This window comes from Lissotriton vulgaris, chromosome 6, assembly GCF_964263255.1.
Source record: "Lissotriton vulgaris chromosome 6, aLisVul1.2, whole genome shotgun sequence".
NCBI classification, from domain to species: Eukaryota; Metazoa; Chordata; class Amphibia; order Caudata; family Salamandridae; genus Lissotriton; species Lissotriton vulgaris.
In genome coordinates this window covers 372,363,868-372,384,331 of record NC_141694.1, presented here as the reverse complement: position 1 = coordinate 372,384,331, position 20,464 = coordinate 372,363,868, and the positions used below count along the sequence as shown (strand labels likewise).

At 45.6% G+C, this 20,464-nt stretch overlaps 1 protein-coding gene across 1 annotated transcript in view; it reads left to right on the top strand.

The window, feature by feature from the left end:
- The window catches only part of SNTG2 (syntrophin gamma 2), a 1,272,125-nt gene that overhangs the window by 398,263 nt on the left and 853,398 nt on the right, over positions 1–20,464 (top strand). The window contains exons 5-6 of the mRNA XM_086925639.1: positions 8,308–8,351; positions 8,474–8,515. Of these exons, the coding sequence (XP_086781765.1) occupies positions 8,308–8,351; positions 8,474–8,515 (86 nt within the window). The remainder of the gene's footprint in view (positions 1–8,307; positions 8,352–8,473; positions 8,516–20,464) is intronic.

The window sequence follows — 20,464 nt, the reverse complement described above, 5'->3', positions numbered from 1 at the left end:
TGGCCCTCATCTTCTTAATCCTCATTGTCCGGCACTTGATGATCCTCAGTGCCACTGTCCTTTGGACATTGGTCTACATGCAGATATTGTGCAAAATGCAGCACACTAGTATTATTTTACAGACTTTTGGTGCTGAATAAAGCATTCGGCCCAAGCCATGTCCAGACTACTAAAGCGGACTTCAGGACTCCGAAAATCTGCTCAACAATGGACCTTGTCCTGCTTAGGGCCTGCTTGTAGCTCTGTTGGGCTTCGGTCTGGCAGCAGACAATATCCTTGGTCAGCTACAAAGACAGAAGTGGAAAAATTTGTCAATGGTCATGACAAATGATGTGCACACATTCATATGAATTCTGTTATGTGTCCTGAATGACTCATACACTTTGCATCCAGTATGAGACGTGCTCTGACATTGTTTGGGATGCACACAATTTCATATTTTATATGACTGATACTATACTACACATGCAAGTGTACTGATCTCTGTGACATGCTTACTGTTTTTCATATTTGTGAGTGCCAATACCAGGAACATTGTGATGTTTCACCAGTAAGGAGAGTCACTTAGCCATTGAAACAATTTTCCCGCACTCCTCTAGTGTGTCTGTTTTAGACTAATATTCAATTTCTGAACTGATACATTTCTAAATTTACAAACTGTAGCTAGAGCAGGTGGTGTTCTGTACGTCATTCACATATATTTAGCTGGGACAGTAGTAGTCACTGTTGTACATTCGCTACTGCCATGGGTAGAGTAGTGAGTGAATGTCCATGTGGTACTTGATAGTGTACACATGGCAGTGCGCTGTGTCTACTATGTTTACTGTACACAAAGGATTAGAGATATGTAGGAGTCTTGTGCTGTACAGTGCAACTGGTAAACTAAACAAACTACACTGCCATACTGATTGAGGGCAGTGTAGGACACCTTTTTCCACATGACCCCCGCTCAAATCAAGTGGGTACTTTGCCAGGACATTGATGAACAGGCCCAGATGGACCCCTGCTCAAAGGGTCCTCTGAGACAAGCAGAGTCAAATAGTATTAGAGGATGGGCTGCAGTATCTTGTCGCATTTGTCAGATACACTTTAATTCCTTCAGTAGATGCACAATAAAATGTGGTCTTTGCTTTATACAAATGCATTTATTAGTGTTATTGAAACATGAAAAGTCGAACACAGGATGTCCAGATTTTGTGAAACCGGGAAGGCCGCACAGAGAAATAAGACTCTATTTTGGCACTGACCATGATCGCTGAGGAACTACACTGAAAACATGGGCCTCTTCTCTAATGTCATGTATCCATTTATGATAGAAATAAATACAAAAGAAACAGCTGTACAGTATAAATCCATTCAGTAGTCTTCTAAAAATTAGGATTTAACGAGGTGTTTAGGCCCATGAGACAGGGCTTCAAATGGATGCCCCAGCAATAAAAAAATATATACAAATATTATTTCTTATTGAAGGATTCCTGAATCCCATGCTTGATTCACAAATCCTGGACCCTCCCAGGGTCCCTCAGACCTAAGAAGAGGTCATTGAATCCATCTTTGACTCTGCAAATTCAGTACAATGAACTGGTAAAAAAGTGTTCTGTACCCTATTTCTGCTCTTATACATCAATCCTACCTGGGTATTGAGAAGGGCCTTATCACAGTGCAGTATTAGTGGCCAACCCTTGCTTCACATGAGAAAACTCCATGTGCAACAGTAGTTGGCCACCTGGGGTTTGTTGGGTGCAGGGTTTGGCCAGAGGCCAAGCCCTGTGATTAAACATCACTTTGTGAGGCCAAACGCTTTGAGCTATGGGGCCTGGGGACTCATGGTGGTCTGGGAGGACAGGCCCTACAGCCAACCTCCATTGCAAGAGAACAGACCAATTCCTTCTATGCAAGACAATAGACTGTACGTAGCAGGGCTTGACTTTCCAGAGTGAATTGTTCCCAGGTCACAGAGGGAGACAACACTGCAGCTAAGCCACACTGTGGGAGGCCATGTCTGGTGGCTAATCCTGCTAAAGAAGTCAACCTATGCTGTACAGGGCCAAAGTTTGTGTGCTGTGGGGGTTGGTCACCCGAGGAAGATGGAGTGTAATTATTGGCTTGGGGCCAGACACTGTGGTCGACTCTGCTCTGCATGGTCAAATGACTTGTGCAGTGGAGGTTGGCTGATCATAGTGGGATGAGACCAAAGTCGAGCTGCCAACCCCTGCTATACATGGCTAAATCCATGCTCCAAGGGGTTGGATGCCCATGCAGGGCTAGGTGCAAAGTCTAGTTGGTAGACAGGCCTGGCAGGCAACATGATCTGTGCACAGCTGAAGGCCACATGTACAGAAGGGGTTGCTCACCTGAGGGGGGTTCAACACTGGAAATGTTTGGGTATGTATATGATAAAACAGAATCACTAGAAAACAGACAGAGTGAAGTTGTAGTTGACTTTATTGTAATAACTTAACATACGTTTTGACCACAATCCGTAACTCAAACAGCAGCCACATAAACTATAATTTAATATGCTATCTCATCTGTAAGATGATATACAATATTTGTAATTGCATCTGTTTCATTAAGTTTAAAGTAAAACAATTACACTGGCCCCGGTGTTATTAGTCCCAATCCGGCTAAATAGCTTCCAAATGCAAATATCACGGCCATCCCACTATCCTTTGTTGCATCATACATATCTGTGCAGTCATAGATTAGCAGATTCTGTGAAGGTTTCTATATTCTAGCTTTAAAAAGTAGGCACCAATTATTCATATATCCTCAAATAAGCTCTCATTGAGCTTCAAAAGTCATATAGGCCCAATTAGTTCACATTGAAATAGAGAAAAATGGAAGGCTAAAATTTCATTTGTTCTGGGAAAAATTGGGTTGTTGGTTGAGGACAATGTGAACCCTCTTCAAGCAACAGCCAAAAACCCATTCAGCGTGGCCAACTAAAGTAAATAAATTACCCTGTACTTAACCCTCTAGTAGCTTGCCACAAAAGCAGTCAGGCTTAAGTTTGAGGCAATGTGTAAAGTGCTTTTGCACACACAAACAGTATTAAAATGAAACTACAGCACAAGAAAATCACACACCAATTTAGAAACATAGAGTAACTTGTAATAAATTATTTGATACTAAAACAACAAAATGTTAATCAGTAGAACCAGAACTATGAATTTTTAAAGTTTAAGGGGAGAATTAGTGCCTAAAGATCAAAGGCAAACCGCAGAGATCCCCTAGTGAAAGACTGGGGCAAAGTTGGATACATAAAGCGGATTAAGCCTGATCTCGACTTACCTTCAGACGTAGAAGAAATTCTGTAGAAAAAAGTCTGAGAAGGTAAACTTCAGTGGGGCAAAGCAGCTGGCAGATCCAGAGAGGAAGCATCATTGTTGGGGAGTCACTGTCCAAAGTCACAGTGAAGAATCATTCGTTCAGATTCAGGACCTGATTATGAATTTGGCAGTGCGACGGACCACCAAACCCACGGTGACGGTGCGCAACTGCAGAATGGGCAGTCCAACTGCCCTATTACAAGTTTGGCACTAGACCGCAGCAACCGTCTGGGATCTGTGATCCCTTGGTGGTGGTGCAGCAGTCAGAGGCTTGCAATATGTTAGAAGTATCCCAGCGGCACTGGCAAGCATATCACAAGTTTCCTCACCACCACAGTTTTTATGAGCCCTCCAGGAAAAGTGTGGAGGGGGGAGCATGGTGTGAACCACTGTTTGCATGCAACCCCTGTTTCTGCACGGCATGAACTTTGCAGTCCATGTCATGCAGGAATGGGTTTTGGCGCTCCCATGGCAATGCCTTTCTAAGGTTCACGTATGAGTATTAGCACAATACCTCCGTGAGACCGTCAAAGGTCCGTCTGCCAGACCAGGAGAAAAGTCCTAATCTTGCAGGTGGTCTTGGTCAAGTTTAGTGGTGTGAGAATTGGGCAGTGACCTGGTGGCCTGCTTCAAAACTGTTAAGCTTGTATTCAGGCCCTCAGTCTCTTTGTTGATAGTTGAAGATCTCCAGTGGGACAAAGCTGCAGGTTGTAGTTGACAAGGGCTCCAGGAGGCTGAATACCCATTCTGCAAGAAGCCTCTATACTGGATTTGCTGCTGTATTGAACAATGTAGCAGGAGCTGCTGCAAATTTGGGCCTAATGGTGATGCACCTCACGCAAATAGAAGAGCAGGTTGGTCCTGGTCTTCTCGTGGTACTAAGCGTAAGCCTGGAAAAAGTGTTATTTTGCCTGGTCGAATAGGCAGTCTAAAACTGCATCCAGGCTGCCATGTCAGCCCTGAGACATATTTTAAGGGCCTACTTAAGTGGGTGGCAGAATAAATGCTGCAGGTCTACTAGTAGCATTTATTTTAACAGCCCTGGGTATATGGTATGCCGCTTCACAAGGGATTATAAATACATTAAATTTGCCAATCAAGTGTAAGTGTATTTTACCATATTTTAGAGGGTGCACACAAGCACACTGGTTAGCAGTCCTTAGGTCAACAAAAATAAATTCAGCTAAAATAGGAGGGGTGAAGGCAAAATCTTTGGCGGTTAATCTACACACAAGGTTAAATCCAACATATACCACCTGTTCAAGACGTCTTTCTAGTGGGAATGGCCATATGTTAAAGCTGAATATGTCAAGAAAACTCATAAATTACATTGATATAAAATATAGGCTTCCCTTTGTAACACCTGTTGTTTACCACTAAACATGATACAATGGAAAGCTTGGCTTGAGGTAGGGACCTATACCATCCAATAGGTGTATGATAAGAAAAGGATTTGCACATTTGAAGAAATTTAATTTAGAAATGGCTTAAACCATTGTTAACCTGTGAGGTGGTTGCACCTGAATCAGTGTCCTTTGCTACTTACAAAGATCCATCATGTTCTGATTGGATTCACTTTACCTTGGTCTCAGAATGAGAGTTTAGAGGAACATTCTTTAGTGCATTACAATTAAAAGAAGCAACCTTTTCTGAAGCATACTTAGTTTGTAAACAAGAAAAGTCATTGGTTATGGGCAAATGAGATATGTGCAGATAAAACCATGCATTCTTGTTCACTTCCTGTTCAGCTGTAAGAATGTTGAATCCAGGGTGACACAGCAAAATTATTTGGCCGGCATAAAATGGTCCCAAGAGAAGATGTTTAAATTGAAATCTGGGAATAATGACTAGTGCTGAAGACGCTCATAGATTTTGATTTGAGTCGTCTATTTATTGCATACTGCATAGTAAAACATTTTAGGAAGTTTTTGGCAGGATCAGTATGAATCCAGATAACATCATGCATTTGAAACTAAGATTATTGCATTAAATAACAGTACTTTGCAAAGGCTTAATCAACAGGAGAAGGACGCTTGGATTCAAAAAGTTTAATGCTAAGAAAGAAACACGTTATATTAACTTTGAAAAGCAAACATAAATGTGCTGTTTTTGGTGGCTGCGAAAGTATTCTGCTCGACTGCAAAGAAGAGTCTGAGTATTAATGGGAATCTTTTCTAGATTGTTCCAGCTCTTCATTTGAAGGGAGTGCTTTCAGGTTTACAGCTTTGATTCTATCAAGATGGTGTTCAGCTGTGCACCACTTTACTAGGTGTATGCGGAATTTTGAATTCGACCAGTGAAATAGGAAGAATTTGGATGTATTTTGTTACTCTTGAATTGCTGTATCACTGATGAATTCTACTGTTCTGCCAGCAGACTTAATTACTTTAATCTGCAGTGATTTTTATTGACAGATGGACTGCTCCCTCTTACCAATGTGTTTAGAAACCACTGCATGACACTCGATGCCCTTGCACACTCTGCAGTGATTAAACTTTTTAATCACTGCAGAATATGCAAGGGCGCCGAGTGGTATGCAGCGGTTTCCAAACACAGCGGGAAGAGAAAGTATCCCATCTACATTTAGAAACCACTGCATATCACGCAGTGCCCTTTCATACTCTGCAGTAATTAAAACTTTTAATCACAGTAGAGTATTTAAGGGCACCCGGAGGCAGTGCTATTTACTTAGGCAAAATGCATCCTTGCATCTATTTTTGGCTCTGTCACAGGACTCCACAGAATCTGATGGACTTTTAATGTAATTCTGCATGATTCTGTGGAATCTAACTCTGTGCATTCCATCCACGCCTAATAAACACATGGGGCATCATTAGAATCCGCCCGCCATCCTGGCGTAAAAAGGGACCGCCCGGCAACATACCTTAAAATATGGCAGCTAGGAGTGGATGGGAACCAAATGTGAGACAAAGGGCCAATATGAGGGCTGGCATTTTACATAGCTATGTTATCAAGAGGCCAGAGTAGAAGAAGCTTTTGAACAAGAGATCCCTATTAGATTTCTGTCTCTTTTGATAGTAGGGGCAGAAGCTTTTTCATCTTTACACAAGACAGACCCTGGAGGAGACTGAAAGTATGGAGCACAATATTACGAGTCCTGCAGTCATGAACTGCTTCTGTTATAGTACAAAGGTAGGAAAACGGGAGCTGTTATCAAAGCTGGCTGGCTGTCTAGTTTGATATGTCCCACCAACCCCATCCTGATGAAATTCTATGGGTTCCTCTTCCCTGCCCACACTATCTTCAAACCTAGCTGCATCAGGTCCAAAGCCATCAAAAGCAGCAGCTCTGCTTACCTTCTGGCCAAGTTCACCACCAGACAGCACACTAAGAAGTGTGACAAAAAAAACAAGACAGCAGGCCTATCCATACATCCACCAAGGATCTGGAACAACATCCCTGTATCCATCAGAACTGCCCCATTATTGTTTCAAGTTAGGAAAGAGTTGAAGACTCACCTCTTTAAACTATACTTCATCAAACTGCAATATTCACCCACATTCCAGCTTTGGCTCATATTGCTCGTTGACTTTATGCTTGTCTTTGACTTTGCACTGCCTTCTTCTGCTTTTTGACTAGCTTTCTGCTATAGAAATACCATATACATACGTGCATACATATAACATTATCTTTTATATCACTATCGTTCTAATGGACATTTACTAACATAGAAAAATTAAACATTTCTTGAGTTTCCTTCCTCTGATTTTTAAAACGTTTTCAGTGTCATTTTGAATAATACATATTATGTTTCTTTTTCATTTGTTTGGAAATGTTATTTTGTTGTTTCTTGGCTTTACTGTTGTTTGGTACTGCTTTAACCCAAAACAATCTTGTTGCTTCTGATCTAACTATCAGAGTTTGAAAAGAGTTGTCTCAGAGAACTGTGATACAAACCAACATGATATTATAGTATTAAGTTGTTGAGTTGCAACTCCCCACTCATCTCCTTAAAACTTAGGGCCAGATATAAGAGACCAAATAACAGTCGGTAACAGCCGATTTCGGCCGTTACCGACCAGTATTTGGTGTTTGACATGTAGGGGGCCTGAGATTTACAGAATCTGTAAATTTACTGATTCGGTAAATTTACCGAATCGGTAAAATACCAAATCGGTAAATTTACCGATTCTGTAAATCCAGATGTAGGTGGCACAGTAAACAGTGCCACAGGCCCTTAAGAATTCGTTATTTACCACCCAATACTATTGGGTGGTAAATAACGAATTCCTTGTTACATGCACATCTGTGCATGTAGACCTGTGCCATGTGGCACACAAGCCAGAAACAGGGGTGCTACTGGGTGTCAAAGTGACACCCTGTCCCCCTTGGCAATTCGGTATTTTTACCGATTCAGTAATTACAGAATCGGTATTTGCCATTGATTCCTACGGGCTTCAAGGCCCATAGGGATCAATGGCAAATACCGATTCGGTAATTACCGAATCGGTAAATACCGAATCCTACCAATTCGATATTTGATACCGAATGATTACCTACATTAGATTTACCGATTCATGAATACCGAATTGGTAAAATTCGGTATTTATGAATAGGTAGATCTAATTTACCTACATCTAGCCCCAAGTCATTGAAATTCTCCCCTTCAAAACTGCTTTATTTATCTCAAGTTTAGAACATAAGTGCAGAAATAACGAGCAAATGGCTCTTGTTTGGATTGTTCATTCATCACAAGTGAATATATATTTGAATATACGTGTATTGCATAAAGGCGAATTCACCCTTGGTCGAAATAGCACATCTTCTACTGTAATTACTTATCAAAACATTTTAACAGAAGTACGATGTTATTCAAATTTTTGGGATGGATACAGATTCTAACCACAATGGCATTTTTATCAATGTCCATCATTTTCAATCAAACAAAGGTTTTAGTTATTTATTGGTTAATTCCCTGTTTCTACATTAACACGTCTTGTCATCCTATTCACAGCTGACCAAACGGGGATGTTGTTTGTAGGGGATGCATTAATACAGGTGAGGAAACAGGAATTAATAGAAATTAATTATCACTTGAGCTCAAACATGTTTGTTTGCATTGTTCCAGCCAATGTCTTTATTTAATATTTATTTATGAATTTATTTTTTCAACTTTTTAGGTCAATGGCATAAATGTAGAGCATTCAACACACGAGGAAGTGGTGAGTTGTACGCATTTTGTCTTAGTTAGTTTTTATTAGGAATAAGATATGGTTTATTATTATACCTTACAGTCGATATTCGTAGCTATTTTAATTATTTTGCAATACATATTTAAATAAAAACATATTTTCGCATACCTGGAATGAGTCTAGGAATATCCTTCATTGTGTGGGTACTGACTAAGAAATGCATGCAGTAACCATTTGCAAAGTTGAAGCAACCCCATACGGGTGTCTTCCAATGTTTGAACGATGTCAGCAGGCATCAAGGAGAACATTGACTTTATGCTCTCTTGTTTACTGCCTACAGTGTCTATGTCATAATGCCAGGATTCCGAAATTAATTCCTGAAGTCAAGGTCTGTAGTCACTTGCAGGCCACCATCACTACGTTTCAGCTGTTTGCAAGGATTTACACAATTAATCCTGCCTCGTCAAAACTCATTTTGTTCAGAAAAAGCAGTCCTTTGCACTATGCTTGATTACTTTGTATAGCACAGCACAAAGACTAGATTGGGTTGTATTTCAGATGAAGCTCAAACACCATTCCACTGTCTTGTGACGTGGGCAATTTGTAAACGTATCCCCATATTCTCAGTATTGTTAGTCAGAAATATATGGTTGCAAGATACAGATTGCCAATTGTGGGGTGTGTATTGGCACCAGCCAAGATGGCCGTATAATCCTTAAGATCCCTGGTGGCTGTTACCCTGCCCCCATTAATCTAATCTTAATCCTCCTGACTCTGGCCCACAAAGCATAGCGGGGTGACTGCGATCACCCGCTGGACCCCTGGGAGCTGATTGGGAACTGGGGGTGGCATAGCGAAGACAACAGCAATGCAGGAGGCCAGAATGTGTGGACCCAGGTGGCAAAGTGCAGCCCGACGGAGGGCAGGCTGGGAGGGGCTGTGGCTCACACGTCGTACAGATCACAGAGGCGGCAGAGTCCTGGCGATGCCAGAGCTACCTGAAGTACCCAAATGAAAAATCTTGCCACCACCACCCACAACGGGAGAGTTGAATGGTGGTGAGTGACCAGCTAGGAGTGCAACAGTCGACCCACAGAACACTGGGTCACAGAGGAGACCCACCTGAGGAGGTTCGGCCAAGTAGGGGAGTCATGGGATCCGTAGAGAAGGACCCCGACTTCAGGAGCAATGGTGGAGGGCCACTAAGAGCAGCATCCACTGCACCATGCGGATTGGCCTTGACTGGGAGGAAAGTGGTGCCCCACTTTCTCACCTCTCCCGGTGAGAAATGTACGAGATGCTGGGGAGGTGCAGGAAAAGCCCCACTGCCGGGAGCGGGCGTGTGTGGCAAACAAACCGCTGAGGAGGAGGCGGTCCAGCCAGTCAGTGGACTTAGTGGTGGCAAAGGAGATGAGACAAGAACATCTTGCTGCCCCCCTCCAGCTGTGGTTGGTGGAGAAGTAGGTGAGGGGCAGGCATACCTCAGGGTGCTGGTGAGTTATTGGGGTATCTCCCCTCTCTCTGGCACAGTGAATGGTGAAGTAGCCTTGTGGGAATGGAGCTGTGCCTACAGTTTAGCAACACATTGGTGCTAAAAAGCAGTGCAATTGCAGAGCCCCATATTGTGACCACCGCTCTGTTTGGGTCACAACATGGTAAGGAGGCTGGCACAGGTGTAAGCAGTTATCTCCAGAATGCAGAGACGCAAGTGGGACAGCAATGAGACCATAAGGGGCACCCCTGGCCCAAGCCAACAAGATGTATAAATATTCAGTGCCCATACAGGTGGCTGAGGAGGGCCTGACGTTCGCAGAGGGCCAGGCAGCTGCAGAGCCCTCTTTGGTGGCCATCTGACTTAAGAAATACCTTGGAGCCCAAGCTGGACAAGGTAACCGTAGACATTAACCTCCTCTGAGTGAATGTACACAAGATATCAGAGAAGGTTGCAGAGAAAAATATCAGATCACTTCAATCCATGACACGTCGGTTGGAAAAAAAGAGCAGCAGCTGACTCACCAACATAAACTCATAGCAGCAACATTTTGAAGACCAGGAAGGTCAGGTCTGCAGAAACAACATAAGAATGGTGGGGGTCCCAGAGGGGGCAGAAGTGTGCAGTGTGGACCTTTTTGTGGAAGATCTTATCCTCAATAAACTGAAGCCTGAACATCCGTCAACCTTTTTCATGGTTGAAAGGGTGCATAGAGTGCCAATCCCAATGCCAAATCCCGGTGACCTCCCTAGAGAATTATAGCCAGAATCCTCTACTACAGGTGCAATACTGCAGGTTGACAGCATCCCGGGATACCTAGTCCACGACCATGTAACAATTTGGTTCTATACAGACTTTATGCTGCAGGTGCAGAGGCAACGGCGCACCTTTGTGGAGGTCAAGAGAGCTCTCAGTGCAGAACACCTCAAATGTATGATGTTGTCCCCGGGTTCACAGGGTGCTGGGTGATGGGATGTCCTGGTGCTTCATTACACCAGAGGAGATGTGGGACTAGTTTGAGGGGGGTCGAGTGGCAAGGAGACCACAGAGACCAGCCAAGGAGCACCGGTGGGACTGAAAAGAAGGCAGTCAATGAGGGATGCAGGATGCTGTCGCAGATGAGGAGACTGATAGAGTGTCCGTTCTACAAACCTGACAAAGTGATCAAGGGGGATTGTTCCCTGAACTCCATCTGAAAGCAGTTTGGTGGTGGGTGTGGTTCTGATCCGTAATCGTCCATCCAAGGCACCTACCTGGGAGGCTGGCCAGAGGCATGGACATTGAATTACCTACCAACACAGAATGTATGTAAGTGCAGATGGGATAACTGTGGGTTGTAGATGGACACAAACTGCCAAGTGAACACACAAGGGATAGGGGCCACTAAATGGTCTGATGCAGCGGTGCTAGCCAACCCCAAGTTATGGTAATAGCTATTTTTCGGTGACAGGCCTCTGCAAATTAGGGATATGGGTGTTTCCAGACCTATGGTGCAAGGTAGAAGGGAGGGGACATTTCAAAAGAGGGAATCTTTACAAAGTTTTGATTTATGTTTGAATTTTGTGATTGTTGATAACACTATGGAAACACCAGTTCAACACACACGCAACACTCAGACACAGAGGGGTGGATGGAGGGGAGAAGGGAACATTGGAGAGAGGCACACTTTTAATTTTAGATAGGACATAACAGTACAACCAGCGTTGGCCCTAACGGTCCTGATGTGGAAGGTCAATGGCCTTGGTGACATAAACAGGCGTACCATGCTCCTACGATACGTGTGCAGACAGTCCCCAGATATAGTCCAATTGAAGGAGACTCACCTGAAGGCTAATCGCTATCTAGCAAGAATACATTTGGCTATACCCTCTTGGACCACACTAGGTTTATGTCGGGCTCCAGAGGGGTGGCCATTCTGATAAAAAACTCAGTCCCCTTCTTGCCCGAATGCATGTGGCAAGACCCCCTGGGTAGAATTGTGGCACAAGCAGGGACCTGCTAGGGTCACACACTGAACCTCTGCTCCATATACATACCACCAAGACTTCATGCAGACACCTTCCCGGAGGTTCAGTAAACTACTGATGGATATGGCCCGAGTGTCCTGATATTGGGAAGCGATATGAACGCTGCAATGTCTCCCGATATAGATAGGATGTTGACTTCCCTTCAAGCCACAGTCCAGGAGCTGCTAAGAGAATTTGTGGAGGTGATGGGGCTTGGAGATCTTGGTGTGCACATAATCCAACAGCCAGGCAATTCACGCATTTGGCGGTGGCACAAGGTAGTGGGTCTCACCTAGACTACATCACAGTGCACAAATGTAGGGTAAGTCTGTGGGGCACATCAGAGAGCAGGGGGCATTTCTGATCACTCCCAGGTATAAGTACTACTCTAGGGACCAATCCATGATCTAACCCTCCCGCCTCGCATTGATCCTTGGCATCTCAGGGTCCAATGATTTTGGAGAATGTTAAGGACTGGACAGACCAATATTTCCTGGAAAACATAGGGTCAGTTTACTCCCCCAACATCCTATGGGATGCCTACAAATTAGTGGTTAGAGGCAGCGCCCAAGTGTTGATGGGGGCATGGAAGACGTGGCGCTACTTGTGTGAGGCCCTGGAAAGGGATGTAGAGGCACTGGAGTCACAATTGGAGTAGGAGGGGGACCCTGACCACTTAATGGGGCACCAATTGCACTTTAAGCAGAGGGAGCTGAGAATACAATGCAAACCCCTACTTACCAAAGATAGGGACATAGCCAAGGCTTTTTCAGGGTACTATGAGGCCCCATGCCATTTGGTCTCCAACAGATCCAGGGAAAACTGTGTGGATCTGCTCAGGGATATCTCCAGTGGAAGAGAGAGGAAAATTAGACGGGGGCCTGAAAGGTGAAGGAGACAGGAGTGCAATATGAAACATACAATCCAGTAATGCAAAAAGAACAATTGATGGACAGAATGCAGAAGAATGTCATACATTCACCCCAGTACAGAGATCTGGGCCTAAATCCATCGTTTTTTGCCACCATGTCATTCCTGTTTGGACCCAGCCATATGTAAATCAGTCTTGACCCTGCGTTCAATGAGAACAGTCCAGCCCGAACTGCCAGGCCAGGTCCTCCCTAGACTGGAAACAAGCATCCTAGGACCGGTTTCGGGATTTCAGCCCTCATCAGCCAGGATTGTTTGACCCCAGTGGCATGGAGAGCGGGTCCCACATCTAGGCATACCCGTCCCACTCAGGGGGACAAATACAAAAAAAACAAGTGATGGACAGAATACAGAACAATGTCATACATTCACCCAGGTGCAGAGATCTGGGCCTAAATCCATTGTGTTTCTGCTCACCATGCTATTCCTGTTTGGACCCAGCCATATGCAAATCCATCTTGACCCTGCGCCCAATGAGAACAGTCCAGCCTGAACTGCAAGGCCAGGTCTTCCCTGGACTGGAAACAAGCATCCTAGGACTGGTTTCCGCCTTTCAGCACTCATCTGCCAGGATGGCTTGACTCCAGTGGCATGGAGAGTACGGGACCCACGTCGGCATACCCGTCCCACTCGGGGTGACAAATGCAAAAAGAACAGTTGATAGACAGAATGCAGAACCATGTCATACATTCGCCCCAGTACAGAGATCTGGGCCTACATCCATTGTGTTTTTGCTTACCATGCTATTCCTGTTTGGACCCAGCCATATGCAAATCCATCTTGACCTTGCGCCCAATGGGAACAGTCCAGCCTGAACTGCAAGGCCAGGTCCTCCCTGGACAGGAAACAAGCAACCTAGGACCGGTTTCGGTCTTTCAGCCCTCATCAGCCAGGATCGCTTGACTCCAGTGGCATGGGGAGCACGGGATCCACATCTGGGCATACCCGTCACACTCGGGGTGACAAATGCAAAAAGTACAGTTGATGGACAGAATGCAGAACAATGTCATACATTCAGGCCAGTACAGAGATCTGGGCCTAAATCCATCATTTTTTTGCTCAACATGCCATTCTTGTTTGGACCCAGTCATATGCAAATCAGTCTTGACCCTGTGCCCAATGAGAACAGTCCAGCCCAAACTAACAGGAAACAAGCATCCTAGGACTGGTTTCACGCTTTCAGCCCTCATCGGCCAGGATAGCTCGACTCCAGTAGCATGGAGAGCACGAGACCCACGGCTGGGCATACTTGTCCCACTCGGGGTGACAAATGCAAAAAGAACAATTAATGGACAGAATGCAGAACAATATCATACCTTTACTCCAGTACAGAGATCTGGGCCTAAAGCCATCATTTTTTTGTTCACCATGCCATTCCTGTTTGGACCCAGTAATATGCAAATCAGTCTTGACCCTGCGCCCAATGGGAACAGTCCAGCCTGAACTGCAAGGCCAGGTCTTCCCTTGACTGGAAACAAGCATCCTAGGACTGGTTTCGGTCTTTCAGCACTCATCTGCCAGGATGGCTTGACTACAGTGGCATGGAGAGCACGGGACCCACGTCGGCATACCCGTCCCACTCGGGGTGACAAATGCAAAAAGAACAGTTGATAGACAGAATGCAGAACCATGTCATACATTCGCCCCAGTACAGAGATCTGGGCCTACATCCATCGTGTTTTTGCTTACCATGCTATTCCTGTTTGGACCCAGCCATATGCAAATCCATCTTGACCTTGCGCCCAATGGGAACAGTCCAGCCTGAACTGCAAGGCCAGGTCCTCCCTGGACAGGAAACAAGCAACCTAGGACCGGTTTCGGTCTTTCAGCCCTCATCAGCCAGGATCGTTTGACTCCAGTGGCATTGAGAGCACGGGATCCACATCTGGGCATACCCGTCACACTCGGGGTGACAAATGCAAAAAGTACAGTTGATGAACAGAATGCAGAACAATGTCATACATTCAGGCCAGTACAGAGATCTGGGCCTAAATCCATAATTTTTTTGCTCACCATGCCATTCTTGTTTGGACCCAGTCATATGCAAATCAGTCTTGACCCTGTGCCCAATGAGAACAGTCCAGCCCAAACTAACTGGAAACAAGCATCCTAGGACGGGTTTCGCGCTTTCAGCCCTCATCAGCCAGGATAGCTCAACTCCAGTAGCATGGAGAGCACGAGACCCACGTCTGGGCGTACTTGTCCCACTCGGGGTGACAAATGCAAAAAGAACAATTAATGGACAGAATGCAGAACAATATCATACCTTTACTCCAGTACAGAGATCTGGGCCTAAAGCCATCATTTTATTGTTCACCATGCCATTCCTGTTTGGACCCAGTAATGTGCAAATCAGTCTTGACCCTGAGCCCAAATGGAACAGTCCAGCTCGAACTGCCAAGCCAGGTCCTCCCTGGACTGGAAACAAGCATCCTAGGACCGGTTTCGGGATTTCAGCCCTCATCAGCCAGGATGGCTTGACTCCAGTGGCATGGAGAGCACGGGACCCACGTCTGGGCATACCCGTCCCACTAGGGGTGACAATTGCAAAAAGAACAGTTGATAGACAGAATGCAGAACCATGTCATACATTCGCCCCAGTACAGAGATCTGGGCCTACATCCATCATGTTTTTGCTTACCATGCTATTCCTGTTTGGATCCAGCCATATGCAAATCCAGCTTGACCCTGCGCCCAATGGGAACAGTCCAGCCTGAACTGAAAGGCCAGGTCCTCCCTGTACTGGAAACAAGCAACCTAGGACCGGTTTTGGTCTTTCAGCCCTGATCAGCCAGGATGGCTTGACTCCAGTGGCATGGAGAGCACGGGATCCACGTCTGGGCATACCCGTCACACTCGGGGTGACGAATGCAAATAGTACAGTTGATGGACAGAATGCAGTACAATGTCATACATTCAGGCCAGTACAGAGATCTGGGCCTAAATCCATCATTTTTTTGCTCACCATGCCATTCTTGGTTGGACCCAGTCATATGCAAATCAGTCTTGACCCTGCGCACAATGAGAACAGTCCAGCCCAAACTAACTGGAAACAAGCATCCTAGGACTGGTTTTGGGCTTTCAGCCCTCATCAGCCAGGATAGCTTGACTCCAGTAGCATGGAGAGCACAGGACCCACGTCTGGGCATACCTGTCCCACTCGGGTGTCAAATGCAAAAAGAACAATTGATGGACAGAATGCAGAACAATATCATACATTCACCCCAGTACAGAGATCTGGGCCTAAAGCCATCATTTTTTTGCTCACCATGCCATTCCTGTTTGGACCCAGTAATATGCAAATCAGTCTTGACCCTGCGCCCAAATGGAACAGTCCAGGTTGAACTGCCAAGCCAGGTCCTCCCTGGACGGAAACAAGCATCCTAGGACCCGTTTCGGGCTTTCAGCCCTCATCAGCCAGGATGGCTTGACTCCAGTGGCATGGAGAGCACGGGACCCACGTCTGGGCATACCCGTCCCACTCGGGGTGACAAATGCAAAAAGAACAATTGATGGACAGAATAGAGAACAATGTCATACAATCACCCCTGTACTGAGATCTGGGCCTAAATCCATTGTTTTATTGCTCACCATGCCTTTCCAGTTTGAACCCAGCCATGTACAAATCAGTATTGGCCCTGTGCCCCATGGGAATAGTCCAGCACAAACTGCCAAGCCAGGTCCTCCCTGGACTGGAAACGTAGCATCCTAGGACCGGATTCGGGCTTTCAACCCTCATCAGCCAGGATAGCTTGATTCCAGTGGCATGGAGAGCACTGGACCCACGTCTGGGCATACCCGTCCCACTCGGGGTGACAAATGCAAAAAGAACACTTGATGGACAGAATGCAGAACAATGTCATACATTCGTCCCATGTTCTGAGATCTGGGCCTAAATCCATCATTCTTTTGCTCACCATGCCATTCCTGTTTGGACCCAGTCATATGTAAATCAGTATTGACCCTGCGCCCAATGGGAACAGTCTAGCCCGAACTGCCATGCCAGGTCCTCCTTGGAGTGGAAACAAGCATCCTAGGACCGCTTTCAGCCCTCATCAGCCAAGATAGCTTGACTCCAGTAGCATGGAGAGCACAAGATCCGTGTCTGGGCATACCCGTCCCTCTCAGAGTGACAAATGCAAAAAGAACAAATGATGGACAGAATGCAGAACAATGTCATACATTCACCCCAGTTCAAAGATCTGGGCCTAAATCCATCATTTCCTTTGCTCACCATGCTATTCCTGCTTGGATCCAGCCATATGCAAATCAGTCTTGACCCTGCACCAAGTGTCTGAAAAGTTTCAGCACTCCATCCATCATCTCCTTGTGTTTGCTTTGATACAATCCAGTAAGGCGACAGGTCTGAACGGGCTGCCCACGGAACTGTATAAATGTGTGGCAGATAAAGTGGCACAAACTATGCTCAACATGTTTCAAGAGCAAGGGAGAGCGGGCACCTGGCTGAAGGTGTCAAACTAGTCACCATAATATTTATCCCAAAAAAAGACAAATCTCTGGACCATTGTGACTCATACAGGCCCATCTACTTGCTGGATTTGGAACCCAAAGCTTTGGCCAAGGCACTAGGCATTAGACAGCACCCAATACTAATCTCAGTTATCCATACCGACCAGTTGGGTTTTTTGCCACAGAAGACTACCAGGCAGAAACTCCGGCAACTCTACGGAATCATGCAATGATGGCGGTCTGTCCAACTGAGGCAGTGGCGTTGCTCTCATTGCATGCTTGTATGGCATTTGACAGAATCAAATGATCATACTTGTTTGGAGTCCAGACAAGAATGGGCTTTGTGGAAAAGATTTGTGAATGGGTCAGACTTCTCTATGGTGACTCAATTGTGAGAGTCAGGGCATTGAGGTGGTGTCCAGGTCATTCATACTACACAGGGGCACCTGTCAAGCATGCTCTCTTTCCCCCATGATTTTCGCACTGGCACTTGAGCCACTCGCAGTGTGGGTGCCAAGATCTGCTTGTTTATGGTATCATAAGTGTGGGAGGCTGGGAAGAGAGTATTTCTCTGTACGCAGATGTTGTCTTACTGTATGTGCATAAACCCGGGCAGACAATCCATCGACTCCTACACATCGTCCAGCTGTTTGGCAGCTACTAGGGATACTAGATAAACTGGGATAAATCCCTGGTGTTACCGTTGGCCAGTGAGCTCCCCCCCCCCTGACATCCGCTTGTGCAGTGTTGCTAAGGAAAGAAAAGTTCCAATACCTGGGTATCCGTATCACTTCATGAGAGGGGGAATTCATATTACTCAACATACTCCCACAGTTAAGGAGGTGGAAGGAGGATGCTACCCACTGAAGGCAGTATCCGATCTCCTTGATAGGTCGATTTGTTCAAGATGATGTCCCTCCCACATTTATTACACATGCTCAGAACACTTCATACAAAAGTCCAGACAAGGTTTTCCAGACTATTGACTCCGATCTCTGCAACCTGTTGTGGGAAGGGGATACTCCGCAAAAGGCACTGCGCAAACTTCAGCATTGAATTTACGAGGATGGTTTGGAAGTTAGAGACATTGGGTACTACTAATTAGGTACCACTGATTGCTAGTGTGAGTGGTGTGCTTGCGCGTTCTGAGGCGGAAGCCGGGACCGATGCTGGTGACATTGCGATTGCGGCAATTGTTACTGTAACTGGTTTTTAAAAGCGCTACTTATCTGTATAGTATTTTAAAAAGCTTATTGCTCATTTGCACATTAATTTTACCTCACCAAACAGGAGACAACTCCCCCGTGGGTCCCGCCATCTTGGGTGAGGAGCTGGCCGAGCAGTCTAGTGCTCCGCCCCTCCCGCCCCTTCTCATATAAAATGGCACCCTTTCCTAGGAAGCTCAGCAGACGAGCCGTCCGCGCCGGACCCACGCCCAGTGCCAGGACCCCTGATCCGATGCAAGCCGATCCTACCTCGAGGTATACATACAACAGTGATACCTTGTGAGCTTTAAGGGATAGTACCAACTTAACGGGCTGTACTATTTTGGAAATGGGGGATGATGCGCGGAAGAACCCTCACCAGTGCATTAACTGTTTACAGGTTTTGCCCAGACTGTGCTGGCAACCTATTGCGCCCCCCAGGGACTATAAGAAAATGGCAATGAGGAAAAAGCACCCCTCGGTAAAGTGCTTACTTCTCAATGCTAGATCATTGGTCAAACACAGTATAGAAGTAGCTGATTTGATTCAGGACACTGGAGTGACGATAGCATTCATCACTGAATCCTGGACCGATGCTGCCTCGGGTCCAGACATTGTTAATGCCACTCCGCCGGAGTATGTCTGCTATACTCAAAATCGGGAAAAGAAGAAAGGCGGAGGCCTAGCTATTATTTACCACAACTCAGTTAGAGGGTCCTTTCAACCTGGTCCTATAGGCCTAGAGGAGACTCTTCTGTTTAATCTTACCCTATCTGACCATCAAACCCTCAGAGGCTGCCTGGTTTACAGGCCCCCAAGGACCAAAGCCCCATTTGTTACAGCTCTGAGTAATTTACTCGAAGTAGCAGTCTGTGCCCAATCCTTCACACTATTGGGGGATTTTAATTTCCACCTTGAATGCGGCTTGGATCCAGATACGCACGATCTGATTGACCTACTGCAGGGGGTGGATCTGAAGCAATGGGTCTGTGGTCCGACTCACAAGGCAGGACATATACTAGATGGGATTTTTTCTAATCATCCCAACCTAAAAGTACTAACAGTGCAGCCGGTCCCCTGGTCTGATCATTCAACAGTCCTTTTTAATTTCACTCTAGCGCCCCCTGTGAGATCATCTAAAGTTAATAATGTACCAAGACAGGTTAGGAAATGGAACAACATAAATGGTGAGATGCTGGAGGGCGTATTAAAAACATCCTTCTTGCCCTTCTCAGGAAATGTAGAGGAAGCAGCCTCAGCCTACACTAATTGGCTTGAAATAGCATGCTCACAATTGGCTCCCCCCAAAACTTTCTACTCCACGCGCTCAAACCCTTCCGCCCCCTGGTTCTTTGATCAGATCTGGGACGATAAAACTCTGTGTAAAAAAAATTGAAAGAACTTGGCGGACAAATTATACAGAGGCAGACAAAAAAACTTCTCAATATTGAGCATAGAGCCTATAAAGAGATCATACAACAGGCAAAACGGGCCTTTTTCACGAAACGGATTAAAGAAGCCAGTAATGCCCCGAAAGAACTATTTCGGACGGTGTCATCCCTGGCAGTCACCAAGACTACAGAGATACCCCCCAGTCTCCAACTCTGTGATAATCTCGCCACATTTTCCGGGAAAAAGTGGAAAAAATGTTCTCTTCTCTAGACAGTCAAGTAAGGACTCCTTCCCTTATCGCTGGTCCTGAGTTGGACATCAATTCGGAAAAACTCCATCAATTCACCCAAATCAGCGAGGAGGAGGTAGTGAGGCGACTACAAAAGATAAAGTCGGACTCCCCTCATGACCCCTGCCCTGCTACAGTCGCCAAATTAGCTCAAGCCACTATTGCAGCCGGACTCACCCCCCTCTTCAATCTTAT